This window comes from Scomber japonicus, chromosome 9 (assembly GCF_027409825.1).
Source record: "Scomber japonicus isolate fScoJap1 chromosome 9, fScoJap1.pri, whole genome shotgun sequence".
In the NCBI taxonomy this organism is placed as follows: Eukaryota; Metazoa; Chordata; class Actinopteri; order Scombriformes; family Scombridae; genus Scomber; species Scomber japonicus.
This window is the reverse complement of record NC_070586.1, coordinates 16,896,795-16,918,664: the sequence shown is the minus strand read 5'-3', so window position 1 is coordinate 16,918,664 and position 21,870 is coordinate 16,896,795. Positions and strand designations below refer to the sequence as shown.

The following is a 21,870-nucleotide window of genomic DNA, read 5'->3' as shown; positions in this document are numbered from 1 at the left end:
TTTTTAGCCTTTACCTCCCTCTTGGACTACAGTCATAAAATTATTTGCTTGGCTGCACTGACTTCTGCCAGAGCGTATCTGCAATGCTAATAAACTTCATCGGCGCTGGCAGGTAATAGCATGCTACTGTAACTTTTCTACCTCAGCTCAGCACAGCTCAATCAGTCCACGCCAGAGGCCTCTCCCCTACGAGTCCCCGCGGCTCAGAATCAGCAACTTTCAATCTCGGTGTGTTAGCACGCAAGAAGACTCAACTGTACGTTTGGGATGGGTGATGAGACAAGCAGACAGCGCAGCATGAGAGTGAGAGAAATACAGTATGCACACACACACACACACACACTCTGTCGCATGCACAAAGACACACATACTGTCTAATATCAGCTCGATCCCTGAATCCCTTTAAGAGACCTTAGAGCCAAAGAGGGGGAAATAAATACTCTGCTTTATTACTGAGAGAAAGACAGAGGGGAAAGAGGAGGGGAGGAGGAAAAAGTAAAATAGAGAGGCAGGATGAGACTGCACACACACACACATACACACACACATACACACACACACACTCAGCCATGACTGGCTCTTCCTGAACTTGCTGAATCTAACATAGCAGTGGAGACTTCTTTAATTCCCCAAGTCAGCAAATCTCCCTCACGCCAGTCCTCTCATATACTGTCAGCTCACAAAGTAGCAATAAAGCCTCCGCAACAACACAGAATACTAACAAACAAACCATGGTTACACATATTTCAAACCAAGAGCTCCGATGGTGTGTTTGTTTACAATGCCAAGTCCACAGGGCACCTTTAATAATGTAAAATATATTAACAGATTAATGTTAGCCTTCTCAGCCGAAATTGTTCAATGGAAATGTACTGTATTTAACACACATTAGATGAAATAATCACTTCCTACACTCAGATATGTACTTTATACTGCTGAAACAATTAGCCCATTAATCAATTAGTTGACAGAAAATTAATCATCAACTGTTTAGCTAACAATCATTCATTTTTCAAGCAAAAGTGTCAAACATTATTTAGTACCAACATCTCAGCTGTGAATATCTGATGGTCATTTTTCACTATTTTCTAACATTTTATAGACAGATAATCTGCAATAATCAATAATGGAAATAACTATTTGTCACACTCTTAGTAGTTTGTCAGACGTGTCACATCACATCTGTTTCTACTCTCAATGATAACACTGATATCATTTTGGAAAATGTAAATGTAATGTTTGGTTAATGTAAGGTATGCAATTTTGAAAATAATCAATTGTTTCCACTGAAAACTTTTGGTGATGTTTAGTTATTTGGGAAGCTCTTTAAAAATGAGCTTTTATTTTGTGTTCTTCTGCCCAGTTTACAGAGGGTCACGCTAACCCTATAGCTCTTCGTTTTGCAATGAAAAATTGTAACCTTTATGCCATGTCATATCAGAGTTTTCCTAATTCCTATTTCCTAACAAACATGAATGCATCACGCCAGGAAGGTAATTAAACCAAACTTGAATTAAATATATATTCAACTTTGTCTTGGCAAACATAAGAAATTAATTAATCTCTGGTGTGTTAGGCACTGGCAAGATGTGACAGGATCATGTGAAGATAATATAAACCTCTGCACATTAGCCAGTGAAGCGCAGGTGAAAACAATTGTAAGCCAACACCATGTGAGTATGCACATGACTGTCTACTGCCTACACAGGCCCGCAGAGTTATTAAAAAAACAGTGTTACTTGTGACATGGACCAGATTCAAGGACTCTGGAGTGGAGCTTGGATAACCATGATTGATTAGACAGTGAAAACAAATGTTTTTACCTGTTTTCTGATCATTTCTGAGCCAGAATTTGTAATAGCCTTTGATCAAGCACTGAATAATGTCTTATGTCAGTCAATGCACCTCAAAGACACACTCCAAAATTTCAACGTTGTACCAAGAATTGTTAAATGAAATCATTAAAAAAAAGCCCTAAAGAGGAACAACTGCCTGCAACCCCTTCTCTTCTCCTCTACACCCTCCTCCTTCTGTTGCTCCCATTTTCCCACCTATTTCTTTCTCTATCTAACCAAAAAAGGGATTCTCCTGATTTCACAATCCCTCTTGTTCTCCTGCATGAGCTGCCAGACTCTAAAATACGAGTGTGAGAAAGTAACTTAGAAGGCCAGGAACTTCACTAAATCATCTTCCCTTGATACAACTCTGCAGTAGGAGGTAGGAAGGTTTTCCCTGACCTAGTACCATACAGAGGGTTCCCTTGAGTCCCGGCAGGCCTTCAACAGACAACACGAATGTCCCCTGGCACATTCCCGCGGTGCCCCACATAGTGAAGGGAGACATTTGCAAGTGTGTATATATAGGCTGTGTATTTCTGTGCATTTGTGTGTGTGTGTGGTGTCTCGAGCAGTAGTAATCCCCGCTACTCTGGCACGGCTCCAGCAGACATGGGAACACCACAATGGATTACTCAAGGAAGAGAGGGATTTACAGAGGAAGAGAAAGAGATCAATAGAGGAAGAAGGTACAGTAAAAAAGGGGAGGTAGAGCAAAGAGTTTCCTGAATACCATTAGCCAGCATCTGCACACAAAGGGGTAATCAGTTTAAGATTACAATTTCTATCAATACAGTTCAGATAAAGGGAGAGGGAAAAGGACAGGAGAAATAGAGAGCTCTGCAGTGTTAGATAGTTGCCAGGATACAGAGTTTTCACTTTTGAATATAAGTCATACTGAAAAATCATCACGTTCTGCTTATTATGAGTAATTATATAAACTGGATAGATTTGAAGCAAATACAATAACAGTGGCTTAATAATGCTGAGCTCTAATTGATTAAACTGCAACGCATATTTCTATCTAAAACCACAAACATTTCTTGAGAAGGAAACTGTCTCCAATATACTGCAGATTCAGACCAGGTAAAAGCAATATCAAATGCTGCCAATATGCTATTTTACTCAATTATAAGAACAACAGTCTCATGAGCACTGACTGTATTTTATGACTGTAATGCAGCACATATATTGGTCTTGAATTATCATCTCATACTTAGATTTAAGATTTTCAAATAATGATATTGGTATCAGTCTCAGAAATCCTGTATCTGTTGGGTTTTATTATTTACTGTACATATGATGTTATAAAAATAAAATATGAGGCACTGTTTCCTGCTGACACTTTTAAAGATAAATATTAAGCACCTGTGACCCTGACACTGTCTTAAATAAACATACTAACCTGGACATAGCTGTGAACCTGTGACTGTGAAAGCACTCCCTCACTCCATCATTCACTCATTCACCACTCTTTGTGTTAGTTTCCTCAGCAAACTGAGATTTCAGATGCTGAACAGTCTTCATGGGATGTAGAAAGAGCAGAGGGATGGAGAAACACTATCTTCATTCCTTTGTGAAGCCATACATTGGATAAATTTACACGCTCCGAATTCAGACTCTCAAATAAAATAGTGAAGAGTACATACAGTGGACTTTTCTTTAAATATAGTAAATACGTAGTTCTTTCAGACAAAGACCTGATGTCTTGGGTTTTAATAACAAGTGTGCTGAGCCAACAGCTTTACTAACGCTTTATAAAATACATCTCTCATATCTGGGCACATACAAACCAAAACCAAGACTTAAGAACATGTATTAGCTAGCGTTCTCTCTCACAAACACAAACACATACACACACACACACAAAAACACATCTGCCTCCCACTAGGCTGAGCTGCACCTCTACCTCCCACCACACTGACCTTCACCTGTCACACAAGCCTCATATTTACAGCCACTACAGCCCATCTGGCCACACTCAGCCCTGACTGTCAATCAGCAGCAAGCCGACTCCCTCCTCTGCCAATCCATCAATGGGCCGAAAGCACCAAACCACACTGTTCTATACAAATATAGATATAAACAACAAATGATCCACCACTTTACTTTTGCCTGACCGATCCCATCTCAAACTTCAAGTGTTGATCAGGAGTTTGTAACACTAACTCTTCCCAGAATTATGACATACATCAGTTAAAAGTACATCCTGTTAGTATAAAACTGAGCTTCATGCATTACCATAAACTGCAGGAAGAAAAAGAAATACATTTTACATGAACGCCCACCAGACCACATGCATTAAAGTTGAGAATTTGAGCCAGCTTGGAGGAGAGGGGGGGCAGTTTCTATACAATCAAAAAGATCTAATGGGAACTGTCAGCGTCTGGACACTGCTTACTTCACGTTGCTTAATATTTCATAACACGCAGCAAAGAACGTCTTTTTCCCATCTCGAGTGATGGACAGATGCGAAAATTGAACATCTACACCTTCAGCGGTTCAACGTTTCCTTCCAACCGAACTATACCTCCAATAGGATGCAATATCGAGCCTATTGTGTGCAGTGAGCTCTTATTAGTCATAATATTAGTCCTGCGCAGGTATAAAAAGGTCAGCTACACATTTATTTTGTGCAGTCACACATGTGAACATACCTATGTTTCCAGTAATGGCTCATATTTCCATCCCTTCACCGCTGTGTAGGAAATTGGGGCAAATACTCGAGGTAGTGCAGCATGCTAAGGGCTCGCACTCTCTCTCACTCTCTCACACACATACACACACATACAGACACACACAGAGACACACATCCTCCCCTGCAGGTAGTGGTGTCTGGGTAGGGGGCCACTGGATTCAGCCCCCTGCATCTCAATGACAACCACACATCCACAGGGATTTATCTAAATGCAAATCAGCTGCCTTCACTCAACAACACACACATAATTTACTTTGCATGCCTGAAAATACACGATGCAGACGGATAGAGCCAGCCAGACTACTAGTGAGTCAGCCTGGCGGCCCTTCGGCTCTGCCTTCCCCTTTCATCTGTGCCCTCTGGAGCATGCTCATTTTTACCAAACTCACTTTTAATTGAGAGCTAATTTAGCCAAGCCAAAATTCACACTGGAGGTAGATTGGAGGGGAGCGAAGGGGGAAAAGGGAGGGAAGGAGGAAGATTCAAGGAGAATAGAAGGAGAGCGGGATTTGGAGTGGCAGGTGACAATAAAATCTGTTGTTCATGTCACTCTCGGTCTCAAAGGGGGGGAACAGTTTGGACAACAGGAGGAAAGACATAGATGAGAAAAAAATAAGGAGGAAATGAACACAATATTTTGAACACAGCAGTTTTTAAATCATCCGAAACCAACTTCTTAAAACTGACATATACTAAATGTGTTTTAATTAATTAACAACAATGCCAATCGAACTTCAGTTCACCTCAGTGACCTGTGTTTTTCTGCCCAGTGATAAAGCCAACCCGGCGCAGTGTCCACGGTGTCTCATGGAGCAGCTGTGCCCTGCGACCTATGATATCAACCATGCTGTAAAGTGATCTATGCTTCAAAGGTTATCTGGGGTCTTGGCAATGGAGAAACAACCTCCTTGATGCTTCCTGATGCTTTCTCCACTTCTACATAGCTGTTAATTAGCCCAGCTAAGTGCACCATTAATCGATTGCTTGTCTCTATGCTATATCTCATAACGGCGTAACACTCTAGCAACGCCAGGCGAAGAAATGTGAGGTTCAGGAAGTCACACTTTTCCATTGGTGAAACACTGGTGCTAGAAGGAGAGCAACAACACAGACATATTTGATTGAAATGTTCTGACACGCTCTAAATAGACACGAAAATAAAATCAGTGGAGAAAAATTGCGGCAAAGGTAAGGAAATAAACCTGTTTTGTCACACGTTAAAGAAGACAACATATAGCTTGTTGTGTTGACACTTCTAGTAGACATATAAATGAGAGAAATTAGGTCACACAAACTACTACCAACAAGTAGCAGTAGCGTCAGTATGGTCACCTGACGGTTGCCAAGTTAGTGATGCTGGGCAGTTGCTACTTGTTGCTGTAAAAGTTGCTGAGCAGATGCCATTATTTTTTTCATTAAGCTGAAAAAAACAAGAAAACCTTAATTTCCAACTTTTTCTTGTAAACATTGTCTTATTAATGTGCTTTTTAAATACATCAACAACTCTGGACAAGAAAAAAACTGAAAAAAATGATGAACTCAATGAAACTGCAAATGAAATACAGTCAATCACAAAAATGTGTTGATAAAAGCTTGTAAATATATTCAACTAATTATTTTTTATTTAAGAATTAGAATTTTCTTAATTTTCTCCATTTATATAAACTATTAAAAGTAAATGTTTTTAGCTGCTGGCCTCACTGAGTAGGAATGGTTTTGACACCACATTGGGACGTGGAAACATTTCTTTGAGATCAGTTAGTTCTAAATTTTTCATGAACTAAAAAACTGATCTGTGTTTCTTGATTGCTGCCATATGCTGTTCTACTTCCAATGTCACTCTGAAGTTCATCTTAAAAACTGTAGGAAACTAACCACTGCTTTAAAAACTCTCCAGCCGTGTGGAGATACAAAATCACACTGCACTGAACAGATTCAGAGAACAGGAATCTTTTATTCACTCCCGGTCAAACCACCTCCCCTCGCAAGTCCATCAGCTGAGCAAGAGAACAAACCCACCAGGATGGGAAAAAGTTACAAAGGGGGCTCACCAGTATTGCATTTTTAATAAAAATATAACTATTCCCAAAGCTCTCTCTCCCTCTCTCCCTCTCTCTCTCTCTCTCTCTCTCTCTCTCTCTCTCTCTCTCTCTCTCTCTCTCTCTCTCTGAGAAGGAAACACAAATAAATCACAAATCTCCTTCTCTTGTGAGTTCAGCGAGAACACCAGTCAAGTTATTTGTGACCGTACTATTAAAACATCGGAATAATATTAAATCAAGCCATTTCATGAGTGAAACTGCATGCTATATTCAAATTCTCACCAGGCTGTGGGCTCAACTTGCACTGAAAAATGAACAAAAGGAAAGTATTCACACATAAATCAATCGATTTTGAGGGTCTGTAATATTTTTTCCATTTTAAAATTGGCAGTAGTGTTTCAACTTCTGTTGCCACATACTTTATATGAATTCTCATAAGGATAAAATGGTCATGTAAATTCATTTCCAACATACCTTAAACAATGTAGGGCTCTACAGTCCCCAAGTTTAAAAATCTACTGTGGTTAATACTTTTGCTACAGCTGTATTTTACAATCTGAAGACACATTTAGAAGCTGTTTGAGATGTTCGGACTATCTTATAAACAACTGCAAAAATCACTTAAATCTGCAATAATGAAAAATCATACACTGTACAACAAAGCTGTGCACGCCAGGACTAGCTACAATAAAAGCACCAGGCCTCCAGAAATAGCCTGGCAGGCCTCTTAGAAACCCGCTTCTAAGGAGAAAAAAAAGCGCTCGCAGTACTCCACAGCATTTCAGCCAACATTCCTAAGCTAGGTCGTCCTTGAGAAGATGGACAAGCTGCAGAGAGACGGAGGCTAAGAGGCAGGCGTGTGTGAGAGATGGACAGAAAACAGGAAGAAATAATGAGAAAAGGAGGAATCGTAGAGGAAGCAAGAGAAGAAATGGAGGAGAAGGAAAAACATCACAAAGATGAGTGATAAATCAGTTGATGGTAGATAGTAGAGTAGTAATAGTATAGAGGCCAAGCAGACAGAAACTGTACAGGTGAGGGAATCCCAATTATAGCCTGGCCTCGTTAAGCCCAGCGGCTCGTTAGAGTCTCGTTACAGCAGCATTCTCCAGGCCCATCCTCTGTCACACCTTCATTAAGCCCATCGACCCACTGTGCTTATTAAACACATTCATTACCCCAAGTATTGAACCGCTGCCGCCGCTATCACCGGTCCCAAGTGCATCACGGGCAGTGGGGGGAAAGGCAGAAGGGTGACGTCTGGTGGAGGGTGAGATGGTAGATGGAGGAAATGTTGCAGAGGGGAAGGTTCATGTCACACAAAAAAACATCTCACACTCACACACACACACACACACACACACACACAACATATAAACACCTCTTATCAATCATCACTAATGAAGTCAGTGATTAGAGCGGGTTTGGCCTCTCAATCACAAAGAGACAGCGACGGTGTAGAGGGAGGATATGGCTTGTTTGAGAGAGGAGGAGAGCAATGGGGTGAGTAGCGGGACAACGAGCATGAAAAACAGGAAAAAAAAGAGTTGAAAAAGAGCTGGAAAAGGAAGGTAGACCTCTCTCCTTCTGTTTTACACTTTCTGTCTTTCCTCCACAGCAGAAGTAAATCCCCAAGGAGGGCCATTCATCACAGTATGTACAAACTAGCCCACTGGGCTAAAGGCTAGGCCTCCATCCTGGCTTTGGGCGCCTGCTTTAAATGATGACATCATTTCTGCCCTTCTCAAACAAAAGGAAAACTCATCAGAGAGAGCGAGAAGAGGAGAGAGAGAGAAAAGGGGTGAAGGAAAGAGCGCAAAGAGATTAAGAAGAGTAAAGGCGTGAGCAAGGTGTCGGAAAGGGCCATGAATCATAGTGACATCCCTGGCTGGGTGTCAGATGCTGCTGCTGCTGCTGTCTGGAACTGGATAAACAGAAGGCCTCTAAAGCAATGCTCTTTAAACACTGGCCAGGTCAGAGCCCAGGCGCTGGCCCGCTGGAGGATTGAAATGGGTGCCAAAATGATTTTGCCTAAATTGATTGTCAGAAAGTTACTGGCTCATGTGTTGCCAAAACCTTCCCAAGCTGCTGCTGGCTAGCAGGAGTGGAACAACTGTGAATGAATATAAAATGACTGGTTTAAAAAATGAACACAAGTTTACAGAAGGCTAGACTAAAGGAAAAGACACTAACACACAAGGTCTAAGACTAGTTAGTTATTTTTAACAGCAATGAATTTGCTGTTTATAATCTCAATTTAATCAATTAATTGTTTTGTCTAAAATATCAGAAAATAGTGAGAAATGGCTATTATAATTTCCCAGAGCCCACAGTGACTTTCATTTGTTTAATCCAACAAACAAAGAAAATAATTAAATCTTCACATTTGAGAAGCTGGAATTAGTGAATATTTGGCATTTTTGCAAGAAAATGAATAGGCTCATGAATTAATCGATTTATTGTTTCAGCTCTCCTTCATATTATCCATTTAACTTATTTCATCATAGGTATTAATTTTGCAGATTTACAACAAAGCGTCAGCTTACAAAAATCAAACGACAGTGAGTTATGAGCCTGAAGGTAGGATAAGTTTTAAACAGGCTTCATACCAGCCACCCAATTATTATAAAAAAAAAAAAAAAAGAGTTTAAAGGCAGAACGAAAAAAATTAAATGTGCGTTTCATCTCAGATTTACCCCCATCCCAGGCTGCAGTTCCTCCATGTGCTCAGCCAGAGTAAGCAATGAACAGAGAGGGAATAGAAATGGAAGTCAAATTCACATTAACATTCGTCAGTGCTTTTCCTGACACTCTGGTAGCTGCAGGCCAATGCTTGATAACGTCACGGAGATGAGTGCTGCTACAATCTCGAGTACTGAGTGCTTATATATTACCACTGCAAAGGCCATTCAGAATTTCCGACTACAGGTGAGAAAATGGTTATTTTCATTTCAACAGTATTCAAATTATGACATAAATAACATGCCATTCAAATAACATAAAATATGCAACCACCTACATTAAACTCTTATGTGAGCAGACAGATATTGAAAAGTATCAACAGGTTATAAAAAGTAAATATTCAAATCAAACATAACTTCAAATCAAAAATAACAACTTAAAATAAATATTCCTTCCTATAGCCTCTTACATTTACATGCAGTGATCCAATAAAAAACAAAAGTGCATGTCACTCAAATATTTAGTAATATCCGCAAGTTTTTAAAAGCAGTATGGGATCTTTTATGAGGAGACTGAAGCAACACAGAGGGATTGGGCTGCCTGTTGGCTCACTCATCACCTACTGTTAAATGACTGCTCTTAGCCAGTCCTACTACACCCTCTGCAGGTCAGAGTCAAACACAGCATCTGAACTGACATCCTAAGGCTGAACACATTTCTGGATGTATTTGGCATTTCAGAAAAGAGTCTTGATATCAGCTTTGGTTTCTGTACGTCACTATTAAGGTCATAATGGTAATTCAACTTTATCTGTTACCCTGAGCTACTGTTTTTTAACTTAGACACTCTGCACTGAAGAATGTCAAAGTGTTATTAAAACATCATCACATCAGTGCCTACTTATAAGGATAGGGTTATAAAGTTTCAAGTATGTCCTAAAACAACAGTCAGGTGCCGCAAAATGATTCCTCCTGTTCACACTGACCATTAATAGATGCCTTAATAACGCACTTACAGTGTAAGTGATGGGGAACAAAATCCACAGCACTCCTTCTGAGTAAAAATGTTAAATGAAGCCAGTCATCCAAATGAGTCAAATTAAGTTAACATCTTTCAAAGTTACAGTCCTTTAGTGCCAAATGATCTCTTTTTTGTTACTATACTTCCACTGCTGCTGAAGAGGAAAACACTGTCCATCAAGACATAAAAGGGGATTTTTTTTACTAAAAAGACTGTGAAGATATCCACTTTATTTGACTAACTTAACTTAAGCTTCAGATAAATGTTCAAATACATTTTTGAGGACTGTGGATTTTATGCCCCATCACTGACATTGTAACTACATGATGAAGGGATTTTCTAATGATCAGTATGACCAGGAGGAATAATTACAGCGATCAAAACCTGTTTCAATGTTCATATGGGTACAAGACTGTAGTCTTAAAACAGATTTGAAAAACTGTGTAGCTAACCTTTAATTATACTACAATATATTACTGTTGTTACTATGCAATAGCAGTAAAACACAGCTTTCACTTTTCATTTTATATGTTTTTAATGGATAAAAATCAGAGAGGAGTATATACTACAGTTCAACTCTGTGTGACAGTAAAGCTTTGAATCAAACTACTGGTAATTCTGCAGAGTCTTGTTCTTCTATCACCTCTACTTCAATAACGTCTACTGAGATCAGATATTTTATGACTCAGTGTTGAAACTGGATGGCATGTCAGTCTAGAGGAAGAAAAGAAGATTTGTTCAACATGCCATCTCAAAGATATAGGAAATGAGTTTCATGTTGTTTTATATTTTACTTGCAACTAATGATTTCTTTCATTATCGATTAATCTGTCAGTTAGTTTCTTGATTAATCATTTTGTCAGAAAAAAGGGAAATGCATGTTATAATTTCTAAGAGCTCAAGGCACCATCATCAAATGTCATAATTGTCTGATCAACAATCTAAAATCTGAAGTTATTCCATTTCCTATCATGTATGACACAGAAAAACTTCAGATTTTTGCATTCGAAAGGCTGCCACCACTAAATATTTGGCCTTTACTAATTACTCAATTATCAAAACAGACTACAGAGAAGATTACTTTTCTGTCAAATGACTATTGATTAATTCAGTCATTGTTGCAGCTCTATTTTATATTGTCCTTTTTACAAGGAACTACACAAGACTGTTCACATATGAAACTTTAAAAACTTCAAGTAGCCAGTCTCTTGGAAAAAGCCTGGAAGATGATGATAAAAGTATTTCATTCGGATAAAGTTATATCATAATATAAAATTATATGTGAAAATGTGCTCATAAATATGTTATTTAATTTAATATAGAAGCAATGTTACAACTAATAATATATACACATCTTCACATTATGTGTTGTTTTTTTTTTTATATTTGTTATATAGCGGTGTCTAGTAATCCCATTCAGAATGGGCCAAATGTTTGGCACAGAAACAAAACCTTAAATAAATAACTAACCATAACTAGCTTTAAGTCAGCAAATAGATAAACAGACATAACAGCTGAAGTTTCACTTCCTGCGTCAGACACTCTCCATCTCTACCCTGCCAAACAGAGATTTTCGATTCTGGCAAACCATTGTCATTTTTGGCGTTCTGTCACTCTTCAACAACAGAGGGACAGTTATATTGGCTGTCCCGCTTCTCAATTACCACGTCTGTCATTCACTTGACTTTGTTTTCTTTTAACATTTCTATGAGTCACTCAGGATCCAACGGAGCATCCTGACACACCAAGGTCTTTTTCAGAAAGTAATTTCACCTGTGTTATTGATAGAGTCAGGAAGGAAAATGCCTAATGTTGACGCTGACTCTTCCCGGGGTAACTATTGTTGAAAAGAAAACATTGTACCAAGGTGAAATATTGCTTTGGAGACACGCTTCACAGACTCGCATTTCCAAAAGTGTTTTCACTTCTATCTTTTCTTTCTCTCCCCTTTAAAACTTGTTTTGTTCTTGGGCAGACAGCGGAGGGAACATATCGACAATGTCTGTGTCTGAGTGCAGCTGGCTGCCCGAGTTAAAGTCGGTGCTCATTAATGCATCTGATTACTCTTCAGGCAAAGGCCAATCAGCAGCCGCCCCACACACAAACACACAAACACACACTAAGAGCAGATTTTTGGGGACACAGATCGATACAGAGGCACTTCAAAAGAGTGATGAAGGGGAGGATATCAAAGAGAGGAATGAGTTGTTAGCTCAGAATACATACTGAGAATGTAACCTGTGGTGATGGTGAAAACTAAAGTTTTAAAGAATACAAAGCACAAAGTTTATTATCATTACAAATGGTCCCTGTGTCCTTATCCGAATGACTCACACACAGATAAGGTGTCGACTACCAATCATTTCCATCATCAATTCATTGATCTGCTACTTGCACATATATTAAAATTAGGGCTGTCAAACGATTAATTTTTTTAATCGAGATTAATCACATAATTTCCATAGTTAATCGCGATTAATCGCATTTTGAATTGCATGTTTAAATTCCTGTTATTTTACATTTGAAGGCAGTTTTAAGCCCATAATGTAAAGCATTTCTTACCAGAGTGTCTTAACTGGGAATCAATCACGGCTCTGCTGCGACTCCCACACTCCAAAATGGTACTTTGGTGGAGCTGAGGCTCGCTTGGCTGCACCTGGGTGTTTAGCGTGGAGGTGCTAACTCAAACTCGACGTACTCCGGTGGTAGTTAAACTGCGTTTGACACAGGTTGCATTTTACTTTTGACTTGTCAACTGAACCGTCTCGAAGTTTTTTAAAGTTAAACAAGCCGTTCAAAAGTCCAGTAGCTCTCTTACTTTCCATCACCGCGGTAGGTTTACTGCAGGAGGCCACTTCAAAGCATAGCTCTATAGCTAGAGGAGCCGTCTACGGGTGAGTAGAAGGGACAAAAAGGCTTGCAAAATTAAAATGTGGTTAAAAAAAATTAACGCGTAATGGATTGCATTAATCTAATCGCAATTAACACGTTAACGCTGACAGCCCTAATTAAAATTCATTGAGTATAGCATCAATGTCTGCACCACATTTCATGACAATACTTCAAACAGTCATTGAGACATTTCACCTCCGCAAATCTAAAATGTCAACATCATGGTGGCGCTAAAGGAAAGGGATCATCAAAGTCTTGAGGAACATTGTTTCTGGACCACGAATGTCTGTACACAATTAGTAGATGTTGAGATATTAACTGTGAACTGATCACAAAGTAATTAAGATTAATCATTTGGTAACATGAATGTCTGTCATGGCAATCTATCCAATAGCTGTTGAGATGTTTCATTAAAATCCAAAAATGTCACTGGAGATCAACAAAGTCGTACAGGCCCATCTTCTATGCACCATTCATTTCTGTGCTAAATTTTATGCTAATCTATCTGATAGTTGAGATATTTCAGTCTGGACCAAAGTGTTGGACTCACCAACTGACAGACCAGCATCATGCCATCTCTAAAGCCAAGCTGCTGGTTTGGCTAAAATCATGGTGATAAACAAGAAGCTGATGACAATGACAACAACAACAACAACAACAACAACAACAACAACAACAACGACAACAAAATCAAGAATGGACATTGCCACACAAAAAGATTGCATGAAAGAAGGTGATACAACTAGAGCTGCAACAATTACTCAATTATTCAATCCATTAAAAATTAATCTGCAACTAGATTGATCATTTTAAGTCATTTTTTAAGAACAATTGTCAAATCTTACTGTTTCCAGCATCTTAAATGTGATCATATCCTGTATTCTTTACTCTTCTTTGATTGACAATTTAATATTTTTGGGTTGTGGACTGTTGATGGCTACAAACAGAAAAGAAATATCATCAATTGTCAACTTGGGCTGTGGGAAACAGAGATCAACAGTTTTCAACATTTTTCTGATATTATATAGACTCAACAACTAATCGATGAATTGAGAAAATAATCAGCAAGTAATGACATTAATTCTTAGCTGCAGCTCTAGGTGAAACAACAAAGCTGAGAGGAGGAGGAAAAATAAGATTTTCATGTTGAAAAGGCCTTGCATTTGAGACTCTGTGATAGGTTGCCTCATTGCCATGACAATATAAATTGACAATAGACAACCACATCTCTCCACAGCTCACTGCAGTAAATTACATCTTGACTTGACCCAATTGTCCCTTCCAAATCCATAAAGACAAAGAGTCAAAGACAAAGAGACAGAGAGAGACTCGTAGTTGATGTTAAATAGTGGAAATTCTGGATGGGAGCAGAGCCTCTCCTCCTGACAGACATTATCCAGTGCCATTAGCTGTTAAACTGATTAAATACACCAAACAACATCTGACATTTGACATCCTGAAAACTCCTGTCTTTGAACACTGAGGTGAGGGGGCTTGAGGAGCTCACGAGGAGGAGACGGACAAAGTACTGTGTGTGTGTGTGTGTGTGTGTGTGTGTGTGTGTGTGTGTGTGTGTGTGTGTGTGTGTCTGGTCAGATTGGTTGTATTTATCTGTAATTACAGTAAAATACGTGAACAAAGTTTCCAGAAAAGATTCCAGTGCAGCTGGCAGCGATTCACATGTGTGTCACTTCCAATTTTTACACCAACACACACACTAGTGTGTGCCAGCTGCACATGTCAAAAGGTCTATCCCATAATAACTGAAAGCTATCATTATCACTTCCTTTGTCTTTGCTCTCCCTCTAATCCAGTTAATTAAATCTACTAATGTCAATATACAGTGTAATCCACATTTACACTTGATTGGACCAACAGGGACCTCGCTGTCATTCCCCTGCCAGCAAACAGACAGCCAATCAGGTCAGGAGATGAGGCCTTCTTCACTGACCAATGGCCAAGAAATACTGTTCACTCTGACAATTCGCCTTTTATAGTGTTTCATGTTGTTCCACAGCCACAGTTTCCCTCCATGCCGAACGCTGAAGTGTTAGAAAATGACGGAAAACCTGGTGAAAGTGCAGGAGGAAGGCTCTGATTGTACACGCACAGTAATTACACCTAAATTGAGGGCACATGGTAATCTATGTTAGGTCATCTCCAATTCCACTTACATTTCCACATTTTGGTCTAATTAAAACTGTAAATAATCTGTGTGTGTGTGTGTGCGTGTGTGTGTGTGTGTGTGTGTGTGTGTATTTGAGAGGAGCCAGTGGAAGAATCTTGCCATCACACTGTGTGAAAATTAAGTGCACTCTGATTTTAACAAGACAGGAGAGCAGATAAAGGTTTTTTTTTAGAGACAGGACAAAGGAGAAGAAAAGTGCTTCACCAGCAGAAATGTTTGCAGATTGCGATGTGTGTTTAATTGAAGGAGCAAAGTTACCAACATAGAGAGACAAGTGATGACAGGTTTTTGCAGCTTATAGTGGGTCCACTAGTTGGTGTATGAAACTAATGACTGAACTCAGAGTTAGACTTTCAAGGCTGCCTCTCCCCTCTAAGGCAGACTGGAGTGAGATGAGGAAAAGGTGAATTTGCTATTCTCAGAGCCTTTGCCCTTCGAGGTGGTGGAAGAGAACAGAATATGAATGGGAGGGATGTAAAAATAAAAACACTTCAGAAGATGAAAATAACCCTTGAAAGGCAATTGGTGCAATATAACTAACTCCAGCATAAATAGTGGGTGAACGGCAATAAAGATTGCAGGATAGATGTCAAAAAGAGTGAGGCACAGAGACACAAAACACACTCCTGGCCCAGGGTTATCTGTTGCCTAGGGCTGATTTGGCCACAGGCAATTTGTCAGCTGTAAACAAAATCTGGTGGCACCAGTCACTGCTGGAGACATCCTCAGCGTTGCATTAGTTACCTCCAACAGGTATCTATCACAAACATTAGTGGCGTGCCCTTCAAAACGATAATTGGAAGAAATAGTGTATCATTAACTCTATGTCTTATAATTAAAAAGGAGCCATGTTAAGTTTCACAACAACAAACATGTCTACACTCAGCTTAAAGTCTCTAAAACCTTCCTCAACTCTGTTTTTATTAGCTACCAACAAAGATTTAGAGGTAGGTGGTTTCAGTTCTCAGAACGCTGACAATTCTTTCAAAACAGAGAAACTTTAGCAGAATTACTACCAATATTGTTAGTGCAAGTAGTGGTTAGAGCATTTCCTTAAGGCAACACAAGCTTATTCAGAGAAGTGCTGCCCCCATCCCTCCAAAAAAAAAGCTATTTAACCATTTACAGAGCTCGATATGGTCTTAGCTGAGAGAAAATGGCCTCCAGCATGGAACCAAAACCACAACCACGACAAGAAGAAGGGAAGGAAAGAGCAAAAAAAATGCATGTGTGGTGTGCTCATGACAAAGAAAAAGGGAGACGGCGAGTCAACGACCACACAGAAACATCCTACAGCGATTCAATTATTCAATTTTGGAGGAGGAGGAGAAAGAGGAGGTAGATCAGAGTGAGTAAAAGGCTCATCATCTTCTGTGACTGATTAAGAGAAACAGAGAGGAGAGGAGAGGAGAGGAGAGGAGAGGAGAGGAGAGGAGAGGAGAGGAGAGAGGAGAGGAGGATTTATAGCACACTAAAAAACAAAAAGCTCATCTCAATGCCGTTTCCTGGATCATATCACATAGAGAGCAAGGGCTCCCAGAAGTGTTCTGCCTTTCAGTTTTTGCATAAACCTTTCATAAAAGCTTTTTCCACGTTGCTTCAAAAGCTTTTAGTTGGTCTATAAACAGCCAACCTCTTGTGTCAGTGAAAAAAGATCCCTCAAGTACAAAAGGTGCTTTAGGGATTGAAGCACCTTTTGTACTTTAAGTTCTTTAAATTCTTCATATCGCATGAAAAATTGATAGTTATTATATGGAAGCCAAAAGCCTGTATAATCTGACATCTGAGTCTAAATGAGTACAAATGCAAAATATCAAAAGAAATCTTTTGACATACATATTTTTGGATCTCACAGTACAGAACAGATTTATCTGGTTTGGAGACTGTAAGCAACAAACTCTAATTTCTGAGGAGTTGGAGAAAAGAACTTTAGGTCGTTTTTCAAGCTGTCAGAGAAAATAAATGGCCTCTGTGGAGAAATGGCAAGCAGGCCTTTCTGGGTCGTCTTAATTTTCTGGCAAACTTAATGACAATTTTAGGCCAAGCAACCAGAGCGCCTAGACATAACAATTCCTCTATAAGCTGAGCCCATTTCTCTCCGCACTAATGACAGGAAGCCAAAATAAGTACAATGATCTCGGGTCTGAAAAATGACTGTCTGAATATGATACTGCCGCGCTGAAATGTTATCAGAAGCAATATTAATCTCTCACCTAGTGGTAATCGCTAATTTCATATACTATTAAGTTGATGAATGAGCTTTTAACAAACTGAGCTATTGTTAACAACTTAAGGCGGGCTAATTCATCAAGGTCATTATAACTCATGGACTGGAAATAAATATTAGCAGGAAAAGGGGTAAAGCACCGTTGAAAAAACAAAGATCTAACTATAAAAAGATTAGAGACACACCTGTCAAATGATTAATTATGTTCTCTGTCTTGTATCAGAATACAGAGAAGATGCTAAATGATAAAGAAAAGAAAAGACGTGGTTTTAATTTGGCAAAGAAATCCAAAACTTACTGTTACTATCAACAAGCTGTGGAGAGCATGAGGAATGCAGCTGGCAGACTGTTTTCATAAACTGGGAAACAGCAACATCTAGTGGTACTTTTTCTTTTTTCACAGCTGTTGTTAATGAAAAAAATACAATGAGCAAACTGAAAAAGGCAGTACAGCTGCATACTGTGGGTTAAAGTTGCAATTCTTTTTTTTTGTCTTTATGAATTTGAAAACCTTCACATAACTGAGATGAATTTGTAACACTGATGAAAAAATATGCAGTTTAGATTTTTAACTAAGACTGAAGACTTGCTTTTTAACCACACGTTCAAATTGACAACTAGCTGCGTTGTAAACTCAATTGTTCATATACTTGTCTACGTACTTTGTTACTGAAATACAACCAGAGAACTAAATATAAATATAAAAACGTAAACATTTGCATGATATAAACAATAAATATGGCAACAGTCGAGGAGGTTACCATTTCGTTATTTCTAAGATCACGGCAGAAAAAGTGACAGCGGCGCCATCATAGATGGTATGTAAGGCCCTGAATCAGCCGGCTATTCTGACAAGTATATCTGTCACTGTGGAGCAGCAATGACAAACTGTACAGATGCGGGTAATTGCAGATTTGGGCTATTGTCTACTGGTCCCTAACCCTGTCACATTCCCACACTGTCCCTACACTGCCCCTACTGTGTGAACACATAGTTAATTTCTGAGGATGTGGATAATCAACGCTCCAAATGGACACAGGATACATAAGGCAGCAATCATGCACCACATGCATCACACACACAAACACATAGTTTAAAGCCAAGGCTTAAAGGCTTAAAATCTTGATTTGTTGGAGGGGAAACCTCCCTGTTTACACTGGATGATGGATTGTAACTTTAAGTTTAAGTTTTTGTATATTTGTGTATTCATATTGGGTTTTTGTGTTTGCCAGACTGTGTCTAGACAAAAACAAGAAGTAGGGCTAAAAACAAATGATTATTTTCATTATTGATTCAATTCCTTTGTTTGGTCCATTAAATGTCAAAAAATGGTGAAAAATGCCAAAAAGCCGAACCAACAGTCCACAACCCAAAGATATTCAGTTTATTGTTATTGAGGACTAAATAAAGAACTAAATATTCACATTTTTCACTTAAAATTATGCAAAACGATGAAGTGATCATCAAAAATTGTTGATAATGAATTTAACAGTTGGCAGCTAATCAATTCATCAGTGCAGCTATCACGAGGTGAATGATTAATAAGAAAGAGAAGATTAGAGCAGGAGAACAGAATTATCTGTTCCATAAAACAGGAGTAAATGTTGCTTTCAAACTGCTAGTGCACTTATTGGAAGGCGTACCTGGTGCCGTTTTGGGCTGAACTCCTTCAGTTTTCAGACTACGAAATCTCAGCAACTAACATTAAGTAACAAGACAGGAATATAGTGCTCTAACAATATTTTCATAGCCAGCTGGCTGCAGTCTGACAGTTTTCTGGCCAAAATAACTAGTAAGATAGAAACGCCTGCATATTTTTTAGTTTATATATCAAACAGGGGGTGAACTGTTTTCACAATCTTTTTGTTTTAGAAATGTCGATTCCATCTCTAAATGCTCTCAAGGACGAGACTAGGGCTGCTATTGAGACAACTGCTGAAGTAATTAAATCCTGTAAATCAATTTTGTCAAGTCCTACACATAAAACATATTTGAAAGATTGACGACTACAGTTGGTGTGAAGATTATCAACTATCAAGCTTTCATGAAATGTAATGCCATAAGAGTGAACAGTACAAAAGGAATCATTAAAATATTAAGTTAGTCACAAAAATATCAACCTGTAACCACCAAATACTACTGGTAGCTATGTACAACACAGTAGCTGAGGAAAGCACCGATGAGCTTTTATCAAATGAACACTTCAAAAATTTCACATTGCCAAACACAAACACACAGACAGTCAAGCTCCTCTACAACCAGACACCCCGAGGAAAGCACGGAAACAGGCACAGCAATGAAGTGTGGGACTGACCGATTTGTTCTCTTGCAAGTAGAGTCTCTGCAGTTTGGGACATCCTCTCGCCAAGGCCACCATGCCTTCATCAGTGATACTGTAGCACTGACCCAAGTGGATGTCCTTCAGCTCACTGCAGTGCTCTCCCAGCTGAGGCAAAACATAGAGAAATAAATGACTATATGCAAGATCAAAATCTGGGAAGTGTCACCTGAATGTTTTTCTTTTTTTGGACTATTACTTCATTATAGAATAAAAAACACATGAGAGAATTAAATCCCAGACACTGAAGTACATGAGGCTTTGGATCTATTGTGTCTCCATTGTGGCTCTAAATGCATACCTTTTTTAGTGCTTCATCTGTGAGTTTGTCCTGGTTCCCAACATGCACCTTCACCAGCAGAGGGCAGTGTGTGGCCAAGGCCGACAGAGACATGTCACCCAGCTGCTTGCAACGATATGCTGTATACTTCTGCAGGCCTGGACAGTGGGAAGCCAGCGCTGAAACACCATGGTCGTGAACTGCACGGCAGTCTGAGATGTTTATCTCTGTCACATTCTGCCTTCGAGAGGCTATTTTCACCAGAAGATCATCATTTACCTGGGAAACAGAAGAAGGGATACAAGTCAGTAAGAAACCAAAATAAAATTTGCAAAATAGTCTTTGATTTGATTCCAGAAGCAGTTGGGGTTTTTTTGTATGCGGCAAGACACTAAAGTCTCTACTAACTACAGTATATCTCTGTAATGTAGAATGTGAAAAACAAACAGTGTACACTTTTTGTAGCCGAAAAAAATGTGCCACTTTGTGTGTTGACTTACTTGATGTAGGCCACTAAGGTCAATTTGCTTCCAGAACTGGAAGTCCAGGCAGAGGTCCCTCCAGTACTTACAAACCAGAGAGGCACACAGGCAGCGCTCCTTCACTGTCAAGTGTGAGAGCACCTGTGGGGAGGCAAAAGAAGAAGATACAGTTCACAAAGATACAGATTTGTTAAAAAAAATAAAAAATAAAAGACAATAACAAGTATTGTACACTGATTTGGTTTAGTACTGAAGCATCTTTTATTCATTCAAATCCACAGAAATGCATCATTAAATATAAAGTCTTTGATGAACTCTGACCTTAAGAAGGATGGAGGAAGGCAGGTGGTTGATACTTAAGTGATCAGCAGCATCAGAACCTCTCGCCTGGCAGTCGTCATAGTGATGCAGGCAGCAGGGGGACGAGTCTGAACTGTGGGGGAAATCGGCATGAAGACCCAACCCACAGCAGCCGTCAGCAGGTAAGGAGGAAGAGGAGGATGAAGAAGAAGTAGAAGAGGAGGAGGATGGAAGTGGACAGAGGGGAAGGTGGCAGTGGCCAGTTTCAGAGTTCGACGAGGCCTCTCCCCCACCCCCTCCCACTCCTCCGTTCTCCAGCCCTCCATCCGGGGCAGCAAAGGCACAGCGCGGCTGCTTACAGGGGGTGCACCTCTGCACCTCTGAACACTTCCTCTTGCACACCTGCACCAAGAGACACATACAGAGCAGCCATGTGAAACCAGATTTTCTTCAGACAAAGTCACAGCAGATTTGACTGTAAAGCCATAAATCATAATTACACTTTTAAAGAGTTTACACCGCCCACATTATGACACAAATAAAGCAGCATCACCTTGGATCCCCAATGAGAACAAAATAATACAAGGATCAAAAAAGTTGTTGCTTTGTGGATTGAGCGCTGCTCTTTAACTTCATCTAGAAAACAGAGAGACTGGAGCCACTGGACACATCTTGAACAATGTTACACTGATTTTTTTTCATATCTGTAAAAATAAGCAGCACCTAATTTGACATGATAAACCTGTTCTGTATTCTGTGGTGCCAATTAACCTGACACAAGAGTCATTAAATTATGATAGATGATGCATTTGTTCCCATATATAATGCACTTAATTTTAAATGGTTTAACCTTTAAGCTAGAAGGAGCAGATTATCGATCACTTAA

At 39.4% G+C, this 21,870-nt stretch overlaps 1 protein-coding gene across 1 annotated transcript in view; it reads right to left on the bottom strand.

Moving 5' to 3' along the window:
- The window catches only part of fbxl17 (F-box and leucine-rich repeat protein 17), a 230,224-nt gene that overhangs the window by 205,282 nt on the left and 3,072 nt on the right, over positions 1–21,870 (bottom strand). Inside the window, exons 3-6 of the mRNA XM_053326131.1 lie at positions 21,006–21,386; positions 20,703–20,825; positions 20,224–20,481; positions 19,899–20,030 (exon numbers count right to left, since the gene is read on the bottom strand). Of these exons, the coding sequence (XP_053182106.1) occupies positions 19,899–20,030; positions 20,224–20,481; positions 20,703–20,825; positions 21,006–21,386 (894 nt within the window). The remainder of the gene's footprint in view (positions 1–19,898; positions 20,031–20,223; positions 20,482–20,702; positions 20,826–21,005; positions 21,387–21,870) is intronic.